Below are 25846 nucleotides of genomic sequence, written 5' to 3'. Positions count from 1 at the left end.
CCTGATTCCACAAATTTTGGGAACCCCTGCCTTAAGGGGATCAAAAATCTACCTTATTTCTTTTTTTCTAAAATTACATCTTTATTCTTAAGACAACAATTATCTTTCACCAGTTCTACCCCCCAGAATCCTTGTATGTGGTCAGTGAAGCAGTTATGGACCTTTTTTGTATTTCTTTTGTGTTCTGCCCATCAAACCTTTAGGGTCCTGGTCATAGGCGGGCGCACATTGAGTGTTAAGTGTGCACAGGCACCCCCTAATGCTGTGCCCCCACCCCACACTTATTGCTGCTAGAATTACCAGAAATACCTTTTACCAAAGACTATTGTTTTTTAGACCTGTATTCCATTAAAATAAGCGCCCAATCCATTATGTGTGTTTTGTATTATTAATTGTATTACACCATTGTCATATCACTACATATCGGTGTCATCCAGATAGGATTTTGACTTTATTTGCATGTACTGTTATACAGAGTAATTAGAAGATTAAAACTGAAAGAGGCAGAAAATTATGGTGCGGCTGAGAGACGGTTTACAGTATATTGTAGTGAGTGCACGCCTGATTGGCGGTGTTAGACAGACCCAATGGCGGTGTTAGACATGCCCAATAGGTGGTGCTAGGCACACCGCTTTGACAGTGCACCCCCTAATAAAATGTGCTGCGCACGCCTAAGGTCCTGGTGGTCTTCCCTACCTAGAGCTTATTACAGGAACACATACTGTAATTACATATATGGCGTATTTTGAATTGCAGGTCATGAATTGATTTAATTTAAATAAATGATTGTTTAAAGATAGTTCAAGGGTTTTTCTATCGGTGGTTGAGCAAGATTTGCACATGCTGCAATCCCCACACCTATGGAACCATTTGTTCCTGATGACGCTTCGGGTTCACGTTGATAGTGGGGGTGGTACAGCCTGAAAAATGGCATTTGGGGGCCATTGAACAGGTTTGATACTAATTTCAATGCATTTGGATGCATTTCTGTTAAAAAATCGCATGCGATTTAAAAAAAAAGCTTAAAAACTGCAAAAATCGCATCCCATCGCATGCCACTACATATGGCATGCGAAGGGAGCCGTGAAAGTACACAAGAACCTCAATTTGTACCCTTTACTTAAGAATTTGGACTTCATTAAATTAGCGCTTTTTTCATACATTTGGCACATTAGTAAGAAGGTTACTCTTAGCGTTTATATATGTATTTGAGTCTGACGGTTTAGCAAGCACCGCAGTCTCCAATACAGCGTTGTCCATATAAATATTTAGGTCCAAAAAGATAACAGAATTTTTACTAATGGAGAAGCACGTTATCAGTGTACTGCCACCATTGGACCAGGTTCGACCCACAGCCATGACCACCCCAGATCATGGTGTCCTCCCACCTAGCCATGAAAATGTTGGTTTAGATGAAGGTGAACCTGGTCCCCATGGCAGTACCAACTTCCTGATTAAAAAATGTGCTGTCAACGTTAAAATAGTTATTATGTAGAATAAAATCAATACCTGAAGATTTTCTTCCATGGTCATTAATCTCAACGTATCTCTAATTGCCATTATCCCGTCTTGATGGTTTATGATTGTATACAAGGACGTTACGTCAGCCGTTACCAGGAAAAATGAATCCTCTCACTTAAATTTCTTTGATTTGTTTAAAACATCCTTGGGGTCACTTAAGTTTGACTTATTTCTACTGAACAATGGTTGCAGATGGTGATTCAATAAAAAAGAGAGATTGGATGTAATAGAATTGATGCCTGCTATTATCGGGCGACCAGGGGGATTTGTGGCACTTTTAAATATATATATATATATATATGCGCAGAAATGGATGTCACTCGGAATTTCAAATGAATAAACAGACAATCGTCTTATGAGCCTCATAAGACAATTGTCTGTTTATTCATTTGAAATTCCGAGTGACATCCATTTCTGCGCATATCTACCTATCACCAGGATGAGCACCGGAGCAGTTGTTTTCTAAGAGCGGAGTGCCGGACACTTTTTGGTGTATATATATACTGATTAAATTTCGATGTATCTTTACTTATCGTGCCCAGTGATACATAATTTTTAATCAATACTTTAAGGTACATAAATATTTTAATCCATGGGTCCGTTCTCAATTTTTTGTAAATCAAGCAGTCCATTAGTTGTCTATGGACCTCCTCTACATATGTATTTTTATTGAGAACCACAACCCCCCACCTTTATTGGCCGGTAGAATTATAATCTGATCATTGGATTTTAATGCTTTCCTTTGGCCATGATTCAAAGTATTTTTATAAGTAGGAAGACTGTCTTTCAGCCTATTCAATTTGTTATTCACTACACTTTCACTTCACTGTCAAATCCATCACAAAGGACGTGGTTTAGAACAGACTACTGGTTTCCAGTACTCCTCTAGGGTGGCCAATCCCAGGATGGGGATCAGCGGGATCCTGGGATTTGATCTCAGGATATTAGGATTAGACTGCGCATGCACAGTCTAATGCCGGACAACATCTGAGCACTCGCTCAGATGCTGCCCTGCTGTTACCATCCCAGGGTGCGGCTTTGTACAGCGTGATGTCAGAAGTCACGCTGCGCAGGCCTGCACCACCCGCCTAGATTGGCATCCCTACTCCTCTCCTCTGTAAAAAGCAGCCACTTAGGGAGGCCATGGAGAAGTCAAAAGTAACGTAAATAGAGGCTACAGACTTTGCATGGCAGCCATGAGAAACTGTTAAATAGGGGAGTCCTATATTTCAAGCTATAGAAGTTATTTGCAGTCCATAGCTGATATTTGGTTACAATATAGACAATATAGCCCTACACTGCAGAAAACTAGGCTGAGCCATTTAAAGGTGGTCATTCTTGAGGACTGTCACAGATCCTTAATGGGGTATCCAGATAATAGGTCGACAGGTCAACAAAAAACGAAAGTTATGGTAGACCTACCCTAGGTTAACTTTCTTTCATCAAGGTCCATGGGAACAGGGGACATCGGGGGTTGTAGGCAGATCCAGGGGTCTGTGGCACCAATCATCGAAGCTCTTATGAAGTTTCCCAGAATGCCTGGGCCCTCTCCCCTATAACCCCTCCCCCAGGCTGACCTCCTCAGTTTTGGTAACCAGCCATTAGCAGGAAGCAGAGAAAGAAGAGGACAGATAGAACACATGCCCAAGTACTCATACACACTACTTACAGTACATGGACAAGACTAAGGTCGTGAATGGTCATAGTGTAGTATATCACACATAGGGATACCTCAGGATCAAATTTAGGGAGGTCGCCTTGTGGTTCCCATTGACCTCGAAGAAAGAAAGTTAACCTAAAGTAGGGCTACCATAACTTTCGTTTTCTTCTTTGGGATACAGGGGTCCAACAGGGGACATTGGGGAAGTCTCAAAGCCGTATTTAAGGGAGGGAATTTGCCTGAGGTGTCAGAAGGACCCGATGACCAAAGGAGGCATCCTGGGAGGTGAACGTGTCAAATGCATAAAATCTTATGAAGGTATGGACAGATGACCAGGTTGCAGCCCTGCACAGCTGATCGGCAAATGCACCTTGGCGTGCTGCCCATGATGGGCCTACTGCTCTGGTGGAGTGTGCTTTAATAGAAAGGGGAATAGCCTGCTGATAAGCCTTCTAAATGGACATGCGGATCCAACGAGCAAGAGTCTGTTTGCCTGCTGTCCAACCCTTTTTGTGGAATCTGTAGAGCACGAAAAGAGAATCTGATTTTCTGACCGAGGTAGTACGGTCTAGGTAAATGGTCAGAGCCCTGACCACATCCAGTAAGCATTCCTCTGCAGAGAGGTTCTCTGCAATGAACGCCGGAACCACAATCTCCTGATTGATGTGGAATTTGGAAACTACCTTTGGAAGGTGAGATGGTTTAGTCCGTAACACCGCCCGATCCGGATGGAATATGAGGAACGGGATATTACAGGAGAGAGCCGACAAATCCAACACCCATCTAGTGGATGCAATTGCCAAAAGGAATACCGTTTTGGTTGTCAGCCATTTGAAATCCACCACCTGTAGTGGTTCGAAAGGGGGCTTGATTAAAGCCTGTAACACGAGTGATAAGTCCCAAGGTGTTGTAGGGGAACATACGGGGGCTGAATATGTACCACTCCTTGCAGGAATGTATGAACGTCCGGAAGGAAGGCTATTTTCCTCTGAAACCAGATGGATAAAGCTGAAACTTGAACCTTCAAAGAAGCTAGTCTTAAGGCCATATCTAGGCCTTTCTGGAGGAATGCCAAGATTCTGGCAACCTTGAAAATCCTAGGATTATACTTCCTAGAGGTACACCATGAATAGTAGGTGTGCAAGACCCGGCAATAAATTCTGGCTGATGCTGGCTTGAGTGCCTGAATCATAGTCCTGGCTACCTTGGAAGAAAAACCCTTACTCTTCAGTAAGGCAGTCTCAAGCGCCACGCCGTCAAAGACAGGCGCTGAAGGTCTGGGTGCAGGCAAGGTCCTTGACTCAGTAAGTCCACCCGGAGAGGTAAGAGGAAGGGTGGTTGGCACAACATGTGTTGTAGGTCCACATACCAGTGTCTGCGTGGCCAGGCCAGAGCTATCAAGAGTAGGTCTCCGCCTTCCTGTTTAAATTTCCTGATTACTCTGGGAATCATGGATATTGGAGAAAAGACATGCGGAAGATGATAATTCCATGGAACTGATAGAGCATCTGTGAAGCTGGCTTGAGGATCCCTGGACCTCGACCCGAACATTGACACTTTGTTGTTGTGCTTGGACGCCAATAAGTCCGCATCTGGCATGCCCCAACAGTCTTTTAGAAGAGAAAACACCTCTGGGTGGAGTGACCACTACCCCAGATGGATATCTTGTTGGCTTAGGAAGTCTGCCTCCCAATTTAGAACTCCTGGGATGAAGACTGCCGATAGAGTCAGAAGGTGCTGTTCCACCCAAGTGAGAATCCTGGATACCTCCCGGAGAGCTGCTGCGCTGCGAGTACCGCCCTGGCGATTTATGTATGCCACAGCCGTGGCATTGTCCAATCTGATCTGGCCCGGTTTTCCTTAGAGAAGGTCCTGTGAACGGATCAGGGCGTTGTGAGCTGCCCGAAGCTCCAGCACATTGATGGAAAGGTGGGTTTCGGGTGTGGCCCACAAGCCTGGCAAGGATCAGGATTCTACTACCATCCCCCAGCCTCCAAGGCTGGCGTCTGTAGTGATAATCGTCCCTCTGTGAACCAAAATGGACGACCCTGAGTCAGATGGTCTGTTTGCAGCCACCATGGAAAGGAAGTTCGCAACTCCTGTGTCAACGTGAGAAACGTGGACCTGATGTGGTAAGGTTGTCCGTCCCATCTCAGAAGAATGAGGCATTGCAGGGGGCGTGAATGGAATTGCGCCCACTCTACCATATCGAAGATTGACACCATCAGGCCTAGGATTTTCATTGCCAGGTGGATTGAGACTCTGCAAAAACAACCGGATTCAGAGTTGCAAGGAACTGCACTTGTCCCTGGGGAGAGACATCTTCAAGGACTGAGTGTCCAGGAGTGCACCCAAATGCAGCATTTGCTGCGAGGGTATGAGCAATGATTTCTCCCAATTGAGAAGCCACCCGTGTTGTTGAAGTATCCTGATTGTTATCTGTAGATGAGATAACAGAACTTCCTGGTACTTGGCTACTAAAAGTAAGTCGTCCAGGTATCTGAATACACGGACTCCCAGATGGTGAAGGTGTTCTGCCATAACCGCCATGATTTTGTGAAAATTCTGGCGGCGGTGGCTAGGCCGAATGGATGGGCCTGAAATTGAAAATGGCGATTTTGAATAGCAAACCTTAGATATTTTTGGTGTGCTGGTAAAATTGGGACATGCAAGTAAGCATCCCTGATGTCCAAGGAGACCATGTAATCCCCAGGCTCCAGGGCTAGGATTATTTTCCGTAAAGTTTCCATCCGGAATTGGCCTGTAAGTTCCGTTTAGTTTCGGAACCAGGAACAGAGTCGAGTAATAACCGAGCCCCCTCTGGTGCTGGGGAACTGGGATAATGACTTGAGACTGTAGCAGATGATCCAAGATTTGTAGTAATTGTTCTGCTTTGTGTGGATTGTGGGGTAGGCCTGTGCAAAAAAACTTGCGTGGGGGAGGCTTTTTGAACGAAATGGAGTAGCCCCTTGACACTTTTCTTACCCAGGCATCCTTTGATGTGGATAGCCACTGGTGGGCGAAGTGGAGAAATCTGCCTCCCACTTGGGGGTCCCCCTGCGGGAGGCCCATCCAGTCATGCAGAAGGTTTATCTGGCTTGGCAGGGGCCTGTCTAGCGGCCCAGGCCTGCTTGGGCTTTGCTTACTTGCTTTAGTGGCAGGAGCGGTTCTGGGATAGGATTTGCCCTGATGAAGAAAGGACCGAAAGGAAGAGTGCTTGGCTTTTTGTGGTAAAGCTGTAGGCAGACACGCAGTCTTGGCTGCCGCCAAAGAAACCACGATTTTGTTAAGCTCCTCCCCAAATAAGTTTTGTCCTTAAAAAAGGCAAGAGTTCCAAGGTCTTCTTGGATTCCAGGTCCACTTTCCAAGGCCTTAACCAAATTATGCGGAGGGCCTGAACAGAGCTGGCAGATGCTCTTGCAGCTAAAGTACCTGCATCTGACATAGCCTCCATAATGTAAAGTGCCGCTTGTCTAATGTGATGTACACATAGTTTGGCATCCTCAGAGGCTACTGGGGTAAGTTCCTCTTCTAGGACTTGTACCCAGGGTATAATGGCTTTAGCCGCCCAGGTCGCTGCTATGGTAGGTCTCTGGACCGCCCCAGTGAAAGATAATATGGCCCTTAGTGAGTGTTCCAAGTGCCTATCCATTGGATCTTTTAAGGAAGACCCTGAGGTGACCGGTAGCACTGAAGGCTTAACTAACCTGGTCACATGAGAATCTACTAAGGGAGGAATCTCCCAGGGTTTACAATCATCAGGAGGTAGGGGATACCTGGACAATAGTTTCCTAGGAATAGTGGATTTTTTCCCTAAGTCTTCCCATTGATCCTTCTGGATCTCGACTAAATGGTCAGAGTGAGGGAATTGGGCCTTGATAACTTTCTGCTTTTTAAAAACATCTCTGGTTTTAGCAATTGGTTCAGGCTCCTCAGAGTCTGGCAATAATACCAAACGGATTGCATCAATGAGAGCTGCCACATTGGCTGTCTCTGCCTGTGAAGCAGGATTGTTGTCCTCTGTAAGAATAGGATCATCATCCTGGTCATCGTCATTATGAACGTCATAGTCAGCATTATCGTTATCATCCCCATCGTCATCTGTGTCATCCTGTACTACTGGGAGCAAGGGTGTCAACAGAGGCCTAGTAGGTTGTACAGCATTAGGCAGCAGCTTCTGCATGGCTACCATGGTCTGTTGCAAGGTCTGCACCATGGTCGACAGGGCATCCATCCAAGGTGGATGGGACTGGACTACAAGGGGTGCAATGGGGGAGGAAGGCGATCCACTAGGGTGCCTAATAACTGCTGAAAGGCTGCCCAGGGAGGTTGTTGGGACACCACCCTGGCAGAGGACTGGCCAGGGGGGAGAAAGCAATTAACACACAGCTCCTCCTGGATGACATCCTGCTCAGATAAGCCTGCAGCACAAGAGCTTGGGAGACTCAGTCTGATTGCGCCCCTGTTTGAACATGATAGAATAACCCAAAGGGGGATTATAGTGCACAATAGGTATGACTTGAGAGGAAAACCTAGAGTGATACACCGAATGTATGTGACCTGAGAGGGTAAACCTCTGAATCCTCCTGAGAAGATTGTGAGAAATACAGTGGACAGTTACAAGATGTTACTGACAGAGAATAAGAGTAAAAGATCTAGCACTATACAGTCACATACACAAGCACATTTGCATTAGCTGGAAAAGCCAATAAATGCTATAACACCTTATTCAACCACTATACTCTATGGAGTAAGGGGGATGAGGGTGTCTGTGAAAGCGTTAACAGCGTGTAGACTGTTTCACAGGGGAGACTGTACCCGCACTCTGGAAGACTCTGGCCTCTAAGATGGCTGCTGGTCTGAGAGAGAAAGCCAGGAACAGGGTTGTGCAGCTTCCTGGGTGGCAGATCTGTGGGGAGATTGGCCCCCAAAGCTGGGGGAGGTGCTGCAGGCTAAGCGCCACCCCCCCTATACTGGTCTTCCCCCACCGGGGCAAAGGGTGCCCCATTAAAATGGATCTTAATAGATCCAGCCTGTGCTCTGGCCCCGGTGGTCTAGTGGAGGCCCTGCTTCAAGGAGCAGTATCCACCCCAGCTGCTGTATGTCTCCCGCAGCACACGGCAGCGGTTTGTGCACTCATAGGGCCTTACCTGCTCCCGTAGTCCGGCCACGCTGCCTGGGGGAGATTCCGGCAGTGCTAGGCGCTGTATGTCTCCCCCGCCGAGTACCCCTCTTGACCAAGTCGTGGGGGAGTTCCGGGTCTCTGGTGGGAGTGATGTGGCCGCCCGCGCCACAGTCAAGGATTGACAGCGGGGGCGGCCTCAGCCACCTTAACGGCTTGTGTAAAAAATAAAAAGTAAAAAGAAAACTAGCTTCTTCTTATGGGATTACCTCAGAGGTAATCCCTGCTGATAAAAATGGTGCGACAGCCTCCTGCTGGCACCAACAAAAACTGAGGAGATCAGCCTGGAGGCGGGGTTATAGGGGAGAGGGCCCGGGTATTCTGGGAAACTTCAAAAGAGCTTCGCTGATTGGTGCCTTGGACCCCTAGATCCGCATAAAACACCAATGTCCCCTGTGGGTCCCATGGATCCCGAAGAAGAAATGTTTTGTTGCTTAAGTATCCCCCAAATGTATGTAGGAGGGACCGCAGCTGGAATCTCCGATATCTGCTACGATCCCTCCTGCCCTGCTTGCAGCCTCCATAGGTTTCTATGTGGGATGCGATGCTGCCCGTATACCAATATAACGCATTACCGCATGCGATCTGGCGCAGACCGCACATGCACAAACCCCCTCCCCAACTGAGCAGATTGCAGAGACAATCAGCAAAAGGATCCCATATTGCAATGTTATCCTGGGCAGGAGATATCCCCCAGATCACATTGTATATGCGATCCTATAATAGATGGGCCCCTTAGGGCTAGTTTCACTATGTATAGCAGCACTAATAATTCACACAAAATGCTCTGTCATTAGCAGCAATGATGCTTTAAAGGTTGATGTTAAACCCAGCGAAGCTAGAGCGTGCAATAGGCGCCACTTCGTAAATCTAGATTTTGGAATCTGGAATCTATACTCCACCTGTGTGGAGTTTGTATATTCTCCCCGTGCTTGCATGGGTTTCCTCTAGGTACTCCGGCTTCCTCTCAGAATCCAATATATATACTAGTAGATTCCTCTCAGAATCCAATATATATACTAGTAGGTTCATTTGTACATGTATTTAGGACAAGCTAGAAGGGTCAAGTAGTTCCAATGATTGTAAACAAATATACCACATTACCAGTCTATATATAATTAGCACATTTTTATACCTTGCGATTCAGCTGCCACCAAGTTGCTTCCACCTTGCATGGCACTGGAGACATTACTTTGTTCCGCAACAGTTTCCGGGGTTGGTGATCGATTGGAGGCTGCAAACACAGTACTCCTACATTGCAAAGCGGCTATCGGTGATGTAGTGCATGGATCGTCCCTACACCTGTGTTGCGGTGAGGCAGTAGATTGAGAAAACTCAGGGACACTTTCATCACTCTCCACCGGGATGTTCGGACTCCTCTGAAATGTCCTCAGACTTCCGCTGGAAGATATACTGGAAAAACCGCCCAACTTGTCTTCACACCTGGAGACATATGGGCTATAAGGTCGCACACTGCCTACTGCTGGAGGCGTCTCCACCAGGAAGTCGGCTGGGCTGAATTTGTCAGTATTTTCCTGAGGAGTTTGTATGGAGTCCTGCAAACTTGAGAGGAGATCCAAAACCAGAGGAAAGGAATCAGGCATGGCAGAAGGCCAGTGTACATTCATGTGCTGTCCCATCCCTGGGGAAGGCAAGAGCTCCTGTAACCTTTTAAGGTCATTAAACACCTAAAAATCCAAAGTAAAAAAATAATGACAGTTAAAACAAGGTCCATCGGGTTTTATAGTCTTATCTTAAAATCGAGAGCATGGCGGTAGAGAGAGAAAGAGAGCACGCCGGCAGAGAGAGAGAGGGTTCCGGGAGAGAGAGAGCACGTGCATAGGCAAAGAGCGCGGTAGCGGGCGCACAGGCAAAGAGCGCGGTAGCGGGCGCACAGGCAAAAAGTACGGTAGCGGGCGCACAGGCAAAGAGCGCGGTAGCGGGCGCACAGGCAAAGAGCGCGGTAGCGGGCGCACAGGCAAAGAGCGCGGTAGCGGGCGCACAGGCAAAGAGTTGTAGAGTGTTTCAATGTAACACATCACCTCCACCATACTGGGACGTTTCTTCTGCCGTCCCAGGCACCGACAGGCCAGCAAGCAAAGCTCTTGAGAGACCTCTACAGGAATGTGTCCTATCCGAGAGTCCAAGTGATATTGGCAGATGCGAGATGCAGCTTTAGACATTTTGGTTTCTGCCACTTTGGTGGCTCCTTGCACAGAACCGGACATAACCTCCTCAGCACTTTCCTCTTCATTAACAATATCTTTCTGTAAAGAAGACAGCAGGGAGATAGAATACACCCATTTATTTGTAGGAAACCGATAATAACCTGATATAAGACTGCAAACAGAACACGCCAGCAGTAGCAGCACTTACACACTGTATCTTCCGCTAAACACGAATATAGTAAAATAAATTGGTGAATGCTCTGCCTGTTCCAATCTTGTGTCTTGATCCCTAGCTCCTGACAACTAAATCCCTGTTTCTTGTACTAGTCAGGATACACTATGGTCTTATGTATTCTTTATTATGACCAGTAATCCCGCACAATTTATTATGATGTCTGTGGCTAAAGCTACCCACTCTTCTACACGGACTACTACAAGTTCTTCTACCTGTGCGGACCTACTTCCCAGTTCTACTCTATAGTCAGACAATCCTAAACCCACCAGCTAACCAAACCGTCCTCCTTTCTACAACTCACGTCTGTCTTATATCTTGACCTGTTCCAATGCACCTAATATTCTGCTCAGCTCAACATCCTGTCTGCCTCCCATTCCTACAGTGGCTTCCAATGTGTATATGAATAATAACCTATTTAGCAGTACTATCCCATGTAGGGATGCGTTCATTTGGTCTACAGCATGAAGGTTGACAGTCATTAGGTCGACACCATTAGGTCGACATAGGAAAAGGTCAACAGGTCATTAGTTCGACAGTGTCTAGGTCAACAGTCAAAAGGTTGACATGGGGTTTTTCACAGTTTTTTGAGCCGACAGGCGGTATTTCATGCCCTACCATCCACTAGGGCATGGTGGGAGAATAAAATAGCATGCCGAGCGTAGCGAGGCACCGTGCCCGAGGCATCGCGAGCGCAGTGAGGGGATGCTGTGCACTTTAAACTGTGTCTTTGTCGACTGTGTTGACATTCAGGTAAAAAAACAGTGAAAAACCCCATGTCGACATTTTGACTGTCGACCTAGACATTGTCGAACTAACTACCCGTCAAACTAATGACCTTTCGACCTATAACCATGTCGACCTAGACCCCTGTCGACCTTTTTACCATGTCAACCTAATAACTGTCGACAATCATGCTGTAGACCAAATGATCCCAACCCCCCATGTATTACATGTTTTCAGGATTACCTTCCCTGCAGATCGGCTACAAAACAACAACTTTTATAGGGACAAGCGTACTTCTATCTGGGAGAAGATCCTTAAAACTTTTGGAAATCCCTTAAAACTTTAAACCAGGCCTCAATAAATCACAGAGGCCTCTATAGCAGGCAGGGGTATACCACTTGTGGCTTTTCAGGTTCAGTGAAACTATATGTCCCAGCATGCCCTAACAGCAAATCTGTGGCAGGGCATGCTGGGATGTTTAATTGCACTGTGGTTGGAAGGCCGCATGCTGAATACCCCTGTTGCTCGGATTACATAAAAATGATTGTGGCTTTAACTGGACCAGATCAACATCCCGCTTTGAAACCTAGCTGTCCCTGAAGCTCCGATCAGCCAGCCTGCTCACAGAATGATAACAGTATCTGGTCTTGCAGAGGGGAAACAGCCGCACAGCCAGTCCCCACTGTAAGGTAAACACTTGACTGCAACACTGGCACTTGGCAGACAACAGCATTGTCCATGGTTTATTTGAGGAGCAAGAGGTATAATTGATCATACTCCGTTTCTGATTGGTCACGCTTCTTATACCAAATATCAGAATGGAGCTGTGCATGATATACACTAAAGGCCCCAAGGTTATCACAAATTGCCTTTGAAATGCAACTGTAATGAGATATAATGACGGGCGATCGCGGGGTGATATGCAATTGATGTTTTAGATTGCATTGATCGCGCCCACTGAGGTCGGGTTTAGCCACGCATAGCGGCTAAACCCGACCAAACTAATGGGCAGCAAGAAAAAAGTCCAGTTTTTTCCCAGGGCGTATCGACCTTTAGTCAGAATTCAATGAGACTAAGATGCTCAAGGAGACTGCCAAATATAACACTTTTATATCTGTGCGCGAATGTCATATTAAATTCATCAGCACAGTCTGGTTGTGCGACCTGGTTGCATTACATTGCAACAACACACACACAAAAAAAAAAGACACCTGATGTCAGCAGGATGTAGGCCCACTCACGTCAGGCATCTTGTGCATGTATGAGGACACATCTGTATGCTACAGACAATGGAAATCATTATATATATATATATATATATATGCATAATTTTACGAAAGGTAGAACCACTGACAGATTCTCATTGATTGACTTCCTATTATAGTGTTTAACTTACAGACCCTCAGGCCTCTGTGACTGGGTCTACTTTCATATTAATGCATATTACTCTACTTATAACAGTCAACATTATTCTGTCATCATTATGGGTGTTAAAATTCTGACCAGGTCCTGTGTACCTGAAAAATAATGACAGGACTCCATTACTACACAGATGTAGCATGAGGAATACCTAGGTGCGAAATGCGTTGTACATGTTCTGTGTTTATGTGAATATGTCCTGTAGCCAGTTTGTTCTTGGCAGTCACAATATTAATAGACCCGGATTTATCTGGATGTCAAAACGGGATCTTATTGGCTATCAGCTGTCACATATTTTGGCTCCAAAACATGTGACAGCTGATAGCCAATAAGATCCCGTTTTGACATCCAGATAAATCCGGATCTGCACATCTCTAATATACATACACACATATAACATTTCTATACATCGACGCATGCATGTATATGCACATCTGTTTAAAACAAATGTTACAGTATATCTTACCAGATACTTAGTGTGAGAATTGCTATTGCTGTCTATGGCTTTTCGTCCCGTCAGAACTTCCAGCAAGACCTATGAAAACAAAATAAGCTGTGGGAAACTGGATATACACTAGGAGAGCCAAGTGTGGCTGGTGGTCACCTATGATGATACACAATCCTACCAATAAAATGAATCTAAATACAAACTACAAAGAATGAAGGTAAATGGGAAGCACGTTCAGTGTAATGGTTAGTATTACCGCCTCACAGTGCTGAGGTCATGGGTTCGATTCCCACCATGGCCCTAACTGTGCAGAGTTTGTATATTCTCCCTGGGTACTCCGGTTTCCTCCCACTATCCAAAAATATACTGGTAAGTTCTCCCAACAAATTAACCCTAGAATGTCTGTGTGTGCATGTACTGTACATGTGGTAGGGAATAGCTACCACTGGGGCAGGGACTGATGGGAATGTTTTAATATTCTCTGTAAAGCGCCATGGAATATGTGTGCGCTATATAAATAACCGGTAATAATATTAGTAGTAATAATAATAATACATAAATAAATAAGGGGAAAGAGATCAGTAAAACGACAGATAACTCCTTTTACCAGCAGGGGGACTAGGACCACAACAGAATATAGGATGAACACACAATACTGCAGGACAGATGCATGATCGCTCATGAGAAGCGGGCCAGTCCTGAGAGTGCGGTGCAGAGTAAGGAAGTGGTGGTAACAGGTGTCATCCTGACTGTCACTGCGGCTTTTAGGCACAAGCTCAGTCATCTTACTATATTTTAACAAGGTCCCATTCACTCGAAACAAAGGCCATTATTGTATATGGTAATTATCAGTGTTCTTCATGCTCCAGAAGCTATGTTGATAAGCTAGAATGTCTCCTTACATTTTCTAACCCTTTCCTCTACATTTTTGGTTTTCTATACCACACACCTATGATTTAAAACAACAACTTCAACATCTGATGGTGAACCTCCCCACCTATGATATATATATATATTTTTTTGGATCTTAGCCTCTTTACCAATAAGACTCACATGCGATCTGGCACTTGATGTGCCATTTTTGCATACGATTTATTGCATATAATTCTCCCGGGGAGCTGCTGCTTCAGCGGCGGGGGGGGGGGAGGGGGGGAGTGTGGGGGGGGGGGGGGGGGGGGCAGGCAGCTGGTGGTGGTGGCGGACAGCTCGTAGTGGCGGGCAGCTGGGTCCGTCCGAGCAGCAGCGGCGGCTGGGAGCTTGTAGCCGTATTTTGACGGGCGGCAGGGCGGGATGCTGAATATTTTGACTGGCCGGACATTGATTGGCTGAGAGATTTCTCTTAGCCAATTAACGTCCGGCCAGTAATTTCTAAATATTCAGCATCCTGCCCCGCCACCCGGAAAAATGCAGCTACAAGCTCCCAGCCGCTGCTCGGACAGACCCAGCTGCCCGCCACTACGAGCTGCTCTCCCCCCGCTACCACCACCAGCTGGCTGGACCATGCCACATGGGGAGGGAGGTCCCAGGTTGGGTGGTAAGACGGGCAGGTCCGGAATCGGACGAAATTGGCTCAAATCGGCTTTGTATGGGCACTTTAAGGCTGGGTACGCATTAGTACTATAGGCAATCTGATAGATGACTTTCTTTGTCCCGGATCATCCAAGATTGCCCGTACACTCAACGCAATTTAACCCTTTTAAGGCCAACATCTCAGAGAGATCTGCAAAACATCTGCTAAAAATGCCAGCGTCGCTCACATTTGTTATATAAAGTCAAATTAAAAATGTTGTGCAAAAAAATATTATATTTCCTAATTAAGGTAGACATTGCAGGTCACTATGATGAATAAAAATGTTTATTTCTGACAAATTCACTTGGAACGCAAAGGGTTAATAAACAATGGAACTGCACCACATTGCACACAATATGTTTTTGATTGGCTGTGCAGCAAAGCTAGCCAGAAGATATGGTATAGGACTGGCCTGCAATCGGGCAATATTCCAATATGACAAATCGTCGGCCTTACTTATGTACTCCCAAGATAGCCACCTAAATTTCTAACATTGTACTTTGCCCCAGTTTCCTGCCTTGCCTAGTACCATTGGGATAAGATAACGAACCCATTTTGAACTGATACACACACAAAATGGCTGCCTCAGCACTGTATTATGTTTACGACTCCTATATTTTCTGTAGGGCAGGGACGTGATTATAAACTAAGTCAAGAGAACTCACCACTCCAAAGCTGTAGGTGTCCAGCTCAAATGTAAGCTTCCCCATTTTTACATACTCATCGGGTAGGTATGCCAGTGTCCCCCTCACAGTGCTGGTTCGGGCCAAGGTTCGGCTTTTCCCTGCATTGCATGTATAGCGGCTGAATCGGGCCAGGCCAAAGTCTCCAATTTTGGGGACTAGTGCTTGGTCCAAGAGGATATTGGAACTCTTGATGTCTCCGTGGATGATGCTGGGTTGGCAGGTGTGCAAGAATTGTACGCCGCAGGCCGCACCCTGCAGGATAGTCAGACGCTGTTTCCACGAGAGAGTTGGGAAGCTGCCCTATGGAAGGAACATGTCCATTAGCTTTTGCTTATATAGCGTCAATGGGTATGGGTCATAGGCTCGACAGTATGAAAGTTGACATACATTAGGTTGACCACTAAAGGTTGACAGGGCATTAGGTAGATAATGGGAAGGTCGACATGAGATGTTAAATTTTTTCTTGTGCCGAATGTCGACGTAAATTGCCCAGATGGATACCTTATCAGTATATTATATTCTCCCTCCACGCCCTAGTGGATGGTAGGGTATGAAATACCGGCAGAAAAAATATATTTATTTTTAAACTTGACTGTCGACCTTCCCATTGTCGACCTAATGCTTGTGTCAACCTTTTCACCCTGTCGACCTATTTCATGTGTTGACCTTTAATGGTCAACCTAATGAATTCCAGCCTTCATGGAGAGCAACAACAGCTAATGGCTCAGGAATAATTATAAAGCTGGCCCTTTTAATGACTTTTTAAAGGGGAATTATCAAACGTTTATTTTCTTCCACAATAGTCCCATAAGGCAATCTTGTAAATACAACCTCTCCGCTGTCTAAATACTACGTTCACAATGAAAAGCAAATAGCTGGGACAAGCATTTCTACCCAGGAATCTGCTTCCAACAAAAAGGACCATTTCTTGTGTGAAAGGGTGAACCCACTCAATATTCCTGGGTCTTCGACCCGGGAATAAAACACAGTTTAAGACCCAGGAATATCGACCCGGGTTCACCCTTTCACACAAAATTAGGACTCTGTAGAAATGCTTGACCTAGACATCTGCTTTGAAGCGTGACGGGGAGGGGGTCAGACTTGAACCGGCAAAATGACCCGGGTAAAAGTCAGAATTTTTAGACAATTCTATCTGAAAGGGGTATTGCTTCCATTGTAGCTAGCAGAATTTATCAAATAGCATATGTAGCGTAAAACGCATTCCAATGCCACAAACCTGACGTCAGCATTTGAAACCCCCAGTGTGAAAAGCTATCCCATACAGTCTGTGTGACGAGTAAGGATGGTAACACTACAGGTTTATACAAGTATGGTTAGATACATTGTGCTAGCAGGAGAGGCCAAACGATCCTCAAGATCGACCAACAGGCCACCCATGGATCTGGCGGCCCGAAAGTTGGTTTCTGAAGGTCAGTGTACCGACCTTGGAAACTGCGGGTACTCTGACAGGGAGTCGAGTGCATCAAAGCACTATGTGGGCTCGCTGCGATTGCCACAAGCTCTATTCTTCCTCTATGGGGGTCATGGATCCCTACGAGGGAGAATAGCCCCCATTTGTCAGGATCCCAACTGCTGGGCATTTAACAGTCTGGACCCCAATGTCAATATACCGATCGTCGAAATCCCGACTGTTTGAAGGTCATCCAGCACCTGATCTGTAGAACTTGTCAGTTAGTTATAAAAACAACACATGTTTTAAAATATGATATTTAGTAATGACTGCACCTGTGCACCAGTTAGGTGGTCTAGAAAACATGCACTGTTGGTAGATCAGTTGCTAGAGTATCTAACAACTGAAATACAAAAGGAAAGGATGAAGTGGTTTGCTAGTAGAGTATAATTCAGATAATGTGGATTTCACTCTATTTTCTGTAGCTTATAAATAAAATGCATCAGCTAAGAAAGCTTAATGTGAGCTTATGAATAAGGCGCGGACACCTAGATAACATAGCAATTCTGCAGCATTCATGGGGCGGCGCTGCGAAACACTTGTGGCGCCTTATAAATAAAATTATAATAATAATAATAATAATTATTACTCCAGTATGGCTGTAGACTCCCTGAAGCGCCCCCCCTGCTGGCCATACCTGGCAATGCAGCCGATCTTCCAGTGAACCGTTGGGTAGATAGAGATACACAAGGCAGTACTCCTCTCCATGCATGCAATAACCGGCTAAGTCAATGATGTTTGGGTGTCGGAGGCTGTAGACAATAGGAGACAACAATGGAAACTGAACTGTAAATAGTTGCATCATGTCACACTGACAGCAATATTGCAAAATGCAAGAAGCACAATATCCTATGCTTTATGACTATTCGTTACAAAGGACACAGAGGCATATTTCTGGAAGCAGCTGTGCCCAAACTTAACCTCAAAGGGGAACAGCATGCGCCCACAGCCATACACAATGTATTGTGGATGGGCATTTTTTTGATTCAATAGTGAACCAGCTATTTTACAGAAGTGATGGGATAGAGAAACAAAGGGGGAATAGGTCACACAGGAACTGAAAAGAACATAAACTATTGTATATATAAATATTTAACCCAGAATATAATAAATACAAACCCAGTTTTACGGTGATGCCCCTGGCTGCTCAATACAATAAATTAATGATCAAAAGGATACTTTCACCCTAAAGGGCCCCATACACTAGTGCAATTTGAGCCCCTTTTTTTTATTATCTGATTCCTGGGCATCGCTCCAAGGAATCGATTGAAAAGGGCCCAAACTGCATGTGTTTAACCTACGATTCCGATCCGGTGCTAGTCACTGCGGCACCAAGGATCCATCGGATCCCACAGACAGGTAAAGAATTGCATACGATGTATCATATGTGATCTAGCCACCCAGGAGCTGCGGGGTGAGATGGTGGAGTATCGTATGCGAAGTATGGCATGCGATGCCTCGGTGCGATAGTTCAAAGCGCATGCGATATGCTACAACAGCATGCGTTTTCAACTAGATGTGATGCAATCTAGTATAAAAGAGTGGAGAGAGGCACCTTCAGTGGATGGGGTCTTAACAATTCAGACTGGATACTGTTCCACAAAGCTTTCTCCCAGAAAGTACAGTAGCCGGACAAGGGTCATATTACTCTCTAGGTCATTGCATATAAATGAGGAAGGAGACTGACCTCTTATGAATTCTAGAGCACCTTCTGGCATCACCGCAAGGCATTGCTACATGCTAGATACTGGGTTTAGAAAGAAGTACACTGCTTATGAAGCTCTTTTTAATAAATACTATTTTTGCAGAATGTCCAATTTATAAGGGTTCATGTACAACTTATCAAGAGCTGCACACACTACTATGGGGGTGTGAAATTTACAAATGTGCCTCATTCAGCTGCCAAGTGCCACACCATAGGGTAAAAGACACTGAACTGAAAGTTACATGCTCTTCAAGGGCTGTAAACATTGCAAAAATTACGCTTTAGAAAATGGCCAATCAACTAACTGAATTTCACAGGCCTTGGAGTTTGGACGGTGACCCCATACCGTTGACTGGACACCATTTGCATAACTCATGTTGAGCTTTTTTTTTTTATGGAGCTTTTTTTTGTTATACATAACAAAATGTATAAACACAGTCCTGTTACTTTTTGCCCCCTTGATTTATGGAAGACATAGATTGAGGCTCCAACGAGGAATATTTAGGATATACCAGGCATAGAAACAGGATACTGATGTATTATGCCTTTTAGGAACCTCATTTAAAAGATTATCCCCTCACAAATTCCTTCACATAACAGCAACGGCATCTAGGTGGGCTCAGATAATATGCGAGTGAGTGGCCAAACATAGACCGCTGTGTAATGTAGCAGTGTTATGGGTATGTACATAGTTACATAGTAGGTGAGGCTGAATAAAGACTTGCGTCCATCTAGTTCAACCTATGTTTATAGTAGCTTATCCCTTGTTGTATAGTATGTTCTGATATTTTAAAGACAGATTATGTTCCTTATTACGTACCCATGGATGTTTTTAACCAATAAATGTTTATCCAACCTTATTTTAAACATATTTATAGTTTCCGCCGACACCACTTCTCCAGGAAGAGAGTTCCAAAGTTTGACTGTTCTGACTGTACAGAAATTCTTTCTTCTAGATGAACAAAATCTTTTTTCTTCTCATCTAAACTCGTGCCCTCACGTCCTAGATTCCTTTCTAGCAGAAAAAGGGTGTTTGACAGTTCTTTATATTGGCCCCTAATATATTTGTACATGTTGAGCATGTCCCCCCTTAAACGTCCTTTCTCTAGTGTAAATATATGTTGTATTTGTTTGCCCTTTACTATTTTATTTGTTTTGTTGAGTTTTAATAAAAACAAACAGCAACTTTTTTTATAAAAGTTCTATGTGAAGCGCTGCAGAATGCAAAAATATAGTTCAATAAGCTAAAATAATTAGCAAAAACATGTTGGGTACCCAAAAGCACTGACCGTCATAAAGAAGTCAAAGGCGCATGCACAAATTCATTTCATAAATCTGGGATTTGATGCTCCAATCCCAGAATTAAAACCCCAGCAGTTTTGGAACCAAGTCCCTGGATCCCGTTGGTCCCGGGATTGGCCTCCCTACTTTGAGTGGCAAACGACAAAATCTGTAGGCAATATGGCCACACACATTATAGGATGAGAGATGGCAGTTCTGTGCATGGGCCTAGCAGATGGATTCTACGTAAAACACATCAGGTCATGGGGCCAATATATCATGCATTCAATCAAATGGACGATATATCGGCCAGTGTGTACACAGCTTCACAGTGCAGGTTTTAGTGATATCCAGACTTCAGGACAGGTGGCTTAATTAGTACCTCGGTTATTTTGATTTAACCGCCTGTGTTAAAGTTTGGATATCACTGAAACCTGCAAAGGGTACTTATATGTTAGTTGGGTGCCCGTTACGTAGTTTGAGTAGTGGTGGATTGAGAATACCAATACACCACTATGCTGGCTACGTAAACTACGTAAGTTACGTATTTGGAGCTAGGTTAATGCATAATGTTTCATATCCACGTAATACCTCCACTATCCACGTGGGCGTGGACTTAAATTCACAAAGTGTGGCGAGCGCAGCACCCGAAGCGTGGCGAGCACAGCGAGCCCCGCGAGGGGACGCGTATCCCCTCGCGGATGTATCAGTGTCCCCTCGCGGGGCTCACTACTCTTCGGGCTCGCCACACTTTATAAAATGAACTCCACGCCCACGTGGATAGTGGGGGTATGACGTGGATAGTGGGGGTATGCTCTCCGTGGTTCCGCCGTGACAGTCCCAGCGCTAAGGGATGGCCGTCAAAGTGGGCTGGGGGACCATCGATGGCAAAAGGTGGCTGGCTAGTGCCGCTGGGGGAGCCGGGAAAACATGTGATGCTCCCCCAGTGGCCGCATCGCGTCACCGCCGCCCGCCCACCCTCCCGGCAAAACTTTGGCTACGTTGTCAGCGTAGCATAGCCGGGCGCCCGTCTAACATATAAGTACCCTGCAAAGTTGGTCCGCCTTGAGGGCCGTGGTTGGGAATGCCTGATCAAGATTTTAAGGCCTTTCTAAATTCTTGCTGCAGTTTTCCTTACCATGTCAGCTTCTCTATCTCCGTAAGGAAACTCTTCTTCACTGTGCTCCACTCTAGCTCAGAGTCCTGAAAACACACAAGAAGTAATCAGCGGTCCTTCTACACACAGGTAACAGGCACCTAACCATGTGACCTACACCTGGCATTTATACCCAGCGGAGGAAGAGGTTTGCGAGATTAGCAGGTGATCAGGAAAAGGCAGCCTGTAACTCAGTGACTGAGGTTATGCAACATGCTACTGCACGGGAACTCAATGCTACTGCACGGGAAGCAAATACATTTTGTTCTGCATACAGGGTAAATACTGGCTGCTTTTGTATGTGGCCCACACATGCTGAACAGCTTTTTTTGCTACACTGCAATTTAGAACTGAGCTTGGACACACCCCCTCCCAAATCTACATCTCTTTGCACATATTGCATCTGCCCCATCTGCAGTGTAACATGGTGTTGCCAATGTGCCAAATTACTGGCTTTTTCCTTTGCTACCAACTCAGAATCAGCCCCATAATGCTCTAGTTTAGCTTTAACTGTGGGTCCTGACCCCAAAGTGGGTCCCGATCTTCTCAGCATGGGGTCGCGACTCCATGTTGCTGACCATCAGGCTGATGACTTTTCTAATCTCAGTCAGTGATTCAAGCAGTCTGAAAAATCTGTTGATTTGTCTGTTATTTTAGACTCGCATCATTTTCTGCCTCCACAATGCTGCCATGTATGTGATGTGATGGCCTTCTGCAGTCACTTGCTGGGGTCCTGTCATTAATTTTATAGTCCGATGGGGTCCCAGTCTGAGCAAAATAGTTTGAGGACCGCTGCTCTAGTTTATAAACTGCTCCCACGGCACACCACTGCATTTTGATGGGAGTGAATGATCCAGAACACTGGGGATAGCTGGCAGAGAACCCCCATAGTCCTGACAGTTTGTTGCCCATTGCAATTTAGGCCCTTTTCATCAGATTGCAATCAGGCTGAGAAATCGGATGAAAAGTGTCCAATCGCATGTGCTTCAGCTCAGATTCCAATACAATGCGTGGTCCGATGCGGATTATAAATGGGTATTTTATTTTGACATACAGCAATTTTAGATTTTAGCCACACCTGACTGAGAAATATACAGAGGAGCTCTCTGAAAGTGGGTTCTGCTGTTCCTTATACATGGAGAACAAATAAACTGGACAATGGGACTCATAGGTGCTTGAGGGCCCTAGCACCCACCCGCTCACTCGCCCGTGTCACACTGCACTCCCCCTCCCTCGTCGCTGGCACAGGTACTGTGGGGGCATTTATGTACCTGCACTGTGGGGGCATTTATGTATTTGGCACTGTTGCCATAATTTGAATATTGGAGACAACTGTGCTGCGTAATATAAATTAGTATTATTTTGTGGCCACTCCCCTATATGTTTTGCTTGAGCACCCACCAGCAAAAACATAAATCGGCACCTATGATGGGACTGCTTTGCTATGATCACCTATGTACTTAAAATTATAATATGTCAAAATAAGTGTAAGAACTCCCCATTGGCGTATATATCGTGACACAAAGGGTTTCCTGTTGATTGAATGCATGGATAGGATAAAGGACCGTTTTCCTTAAAAATGTTCATACACAGCAGCATGCAGCAAGCAACCTCAAACTAATACCCCTTTTAGACATACTACCCGGGATTTTGGTCAGTTTTACCCGGGATTTTTCACCCAGGTCACTCCCGGGATTTTAGTAACAGACCCCCTTTCACACTACACCTCAAATCCGGGAAAAACCCGGGTATACCCCTTTCACACATAAGCCAGGCTTTTCAAGCATTTCAGTGTTTCATCATTAAAATGGGACACGCCCCGGCAGCAAAAAAAAGCAACATCACATGTTTAAAACTGAAAAACCCGGGTAAACCCATTCAGACATAAGCCGGGTATTATACCCGGGAGTTAAATACCGGGAAAAACCCTGGTCAATTGCAGGTGCTCAGTATCCGGGAGTGAAATCCCGGGTATACCCTTTCAGACATACGCTAGTCCCGGGTCTGGGCGCGTTCATGTGAAAAAACCCGGGATTTTCGCGTATGTTTGAAAGGGGTATTAGGGGTTAATTTACCAGGCATAAGGTTCTAAAACCCAGGTGCTTTCGGTCATTGAACACTTACTAGCCATGGTTTGCTGGTAGAGTCACAATATTTTATGCATAAACACAATGGGAAGTGTAAATAAAACTCAAAAGTTCTGTCTTAAGCAAAGTTATGACAATTCTAAGAAACAAAAAAACAAAAAAAAGATCTTCCTAATCTTCAATTACTAGTTCCAAATGGCAGACTAGATTTTCTATAATATATGGAGAATGTTAATAATTTATATATATAAAAAATAATCACACAAGGTAATCACCTGCTTCAGCCGCTTGACTGCATAGTCAGTGTTCCGGATGGTTGCTTTATACACACAGCCAAATCCACCCTCTCCAATGAGCGAGGATGGGGAGAAGTTCCTCGTACCTTTGACCACCTCTTGGAAATTCCACAACAAGTGCTTAGGTGGTTCTATTAAATTACTGGGGATAGCAGATTCCTGGAGACAGAAAACCATTTGTCTTAGTCGGGAAAGGTATTTCTAATGAAGACCAGTATATAAAGGCCTGTGTTACAGGCAGTCATACCTCACCAACTGCATCATCTTTTAACTATGGCGATTATCTTCACAATGTGAAGGAGCGGAGGCCAAAACAGGGGGGTATTCAATCCGGGATTACAACTGTCGGAACGACCAAACGGTCAAAATCACGGCCATTTCCCCCGGCTTCCGACACGATCCGAATAGTCGGTATTAAATGACTGTGGTCAGAAAGTCTGTGGATCACAGCCGTTTCCAACAATACAGACTCTCCTCTATAAGGAGGTGAGTCTGTAGCAGGCGAGTCCTGGCCGGGACTGAATACTGAACTGCCGAGTGTTTCACTGTCAGATATATCAGTGGAGATTGAATAACCCCCACAGAGTAAAGGAGCAGAGGCTGAGAAAGACGGAAGTACATTTACAAAGATGGGAGTTCTACTAAAGATGAAATGTTACCTGTGGCAACCAATCAGATTTTTCTACGATCTTCTAGAAGGTGCTAAATAAATAGGAATCTGGTTGACATCTTCAATAGAACTCCCATCCTAATAAATGTACCCCACAGAGTGAAGGAGGGAGGCAGAGAGAGAGAGTGAAGGGTGGGGGCGGCTTAGAGAGGCAGAGTGAAAGGGGGGATGCTGGCAGACAAAGTAAGGGGGATGGTTAGCGATGGAGACGGATGGAAATGGTGGTGTGGCTGTGAAACGCAAGTGGGAATGGCTCTGGCCTCCTTTTCCATGGTGCTGCCTCCCTTCTCCTCCCTGTGGGACCACCTCCTCCTACCCGGTAGTTACCTCCTCATGGGCTCCAATATGAGATTATAGATTGTCCTTCCACCCACCCCAACCTAAAAACATTCTGACGCCCCTGCTACCATATGTACAAAATACACACTCACAAACTAGGTGTCAGTAGCCAATTAGCCCACCCATGTGTTTTTAGATTGTGCATGAGGAAATTTAACACACGCAAGCACTGTGGGACATACAAACTCCACACAGATTAGCCATAACTGGCACCTGACCTTAGCATATCGGACTCAAGGAGCATTATTAAGCAACATGCGGCCCTCCCAGCACTTACATGGGGTTTCCATTTATGCCAGCTATGTTATTATAGTTGTATCTGTCTTTCATTAAAGACATTGTCTAAACCTATTCCTGCCGAGCAGACTTACCTGTACAGAAGGATGGATATCACTGCTCGTTCTGTTACTTTCAGAGCTTGAGGCTTGGGATGGGCAGACGCTGCTACATATCAGGTGTGGGGGAGGAGGTCCAGGCAGGGGTAGCGAGCTCCCTAGGGAGATGACATACATTGGAACCTTAATATCGGGTAATTCTCCATTTATTCTCTGAGATGGTCACACCAAATAAAAACCTTTGGGAGGCCGTGGTTACTATTTGAAGATGGAGGGGGGGGGGGGGGACATGTTCTCATTGGATTACCCCTGGGATCTGTACATGGGCCAGTGATCTCCAAAAACTTTTCTTTGTGACATTACTAGTGACAGGACGCCTCTCTACAGGGGGGCAAAGATTTAGCCAACAAACGCTGACACAATTTGGGGGAAGGGGGGGTGCAGGAGTAGCGGGCTGGGTGGAGGCAGGGTGCCATGTGAGGCTCACACAAGTATTGGTTTTCCCAAAGTTTGCTGCTTCAGAGTTTTTAGATCTAGATGTCAGATGTGACTATGATATCCGGAAGTCAAATAACAGCATTTCATAAGCGTCAAAACAGTTTTACTGATAATGACATAATGTTTATTCAAAGTCAATATTTGCAGCGTTGACCCTTCTCTTTCAAGACCTCTGCCATTCATGCTGGCATGCTGTCAAATCAGCTTCTGGCCACATACTGAATGATGGCTGCCTGGTCTTGCCTAATCAATGCTTGGATTTTGTCAGAATTTGTAGGTTTTATTTAGCCACCTGCCCTTTGAGGATTGACCTAAAGTTCTGGGAGGTTTCCAGGCCATGGACCCCAAACTTTTGTTTCTGTGCAGGGTGAATACTGGCTGCTTTCATTTAACACT

At 45.3% G+C, this 25846-nt stretch overlaps 1 protein-coding gene across 2 annotated transcripts in view; it reads right to left on the bottom strand.

The window, feature by feature from the left end:
- The window catches only part of IRAK1 (interleukin 1 receptor associated kinase 1), a 67219-nt gene that overhangs the window by 5155 nt on the left and 36218 nt on the right, over positions 1 to 25846 (bottom strand). For both annotated transcript variants that reach the window (XM_083158873.1, XM_083158874.1), the window contains exons 4-11: positions 24989 to 25110; positions 23588 to 23767; positions 21208 to 21272; positions 17721 to 17835; positions 15592 to 15912; positions 13375 to 13443; positions 10406 to 10630; positions 9499 to 10051 (exon numbers count right to left, since the gene is read on the bottom strand). In XM_083158873.1, coding sequence (XP_083014999.1) covers positions 9499 to 10051; positions 10406 to 10630; positions 13375 to 13443; positions 15592 to 15912; positions 17721 to 17835; positions 21208 to 21272; positions 23588 to 23767; positions 24989 to 25110 — 1650 coding nt within the window. The remainder of the gene's footprint in view (positions 1 to 9498; positions 10052 to 10405; positions 10631 to 13374; positions 13444 to 15591; positions 15913 to 17720; positions 17836 to 21207; positions 21273 to 23587; positions 23768 to 24988; positions 25111 to 25846) is intronic.

This window comes from Crinia signifera, chromosome 9 (assembly GCF_055691185.1).
Source record: "Crinia signifera chromosome 9, ASM5569118v1, whole genome shotgun sequence".
Classification (NCBI taxonomy): Eukaryota; Metazoa; Chordata; class Amphibia; order Anura; family Myobatrachidae; genus Crinia; species Crinia signifera.
This window is presented reverse-complemented; position numbering and strand designations above follow the sequence as displayed.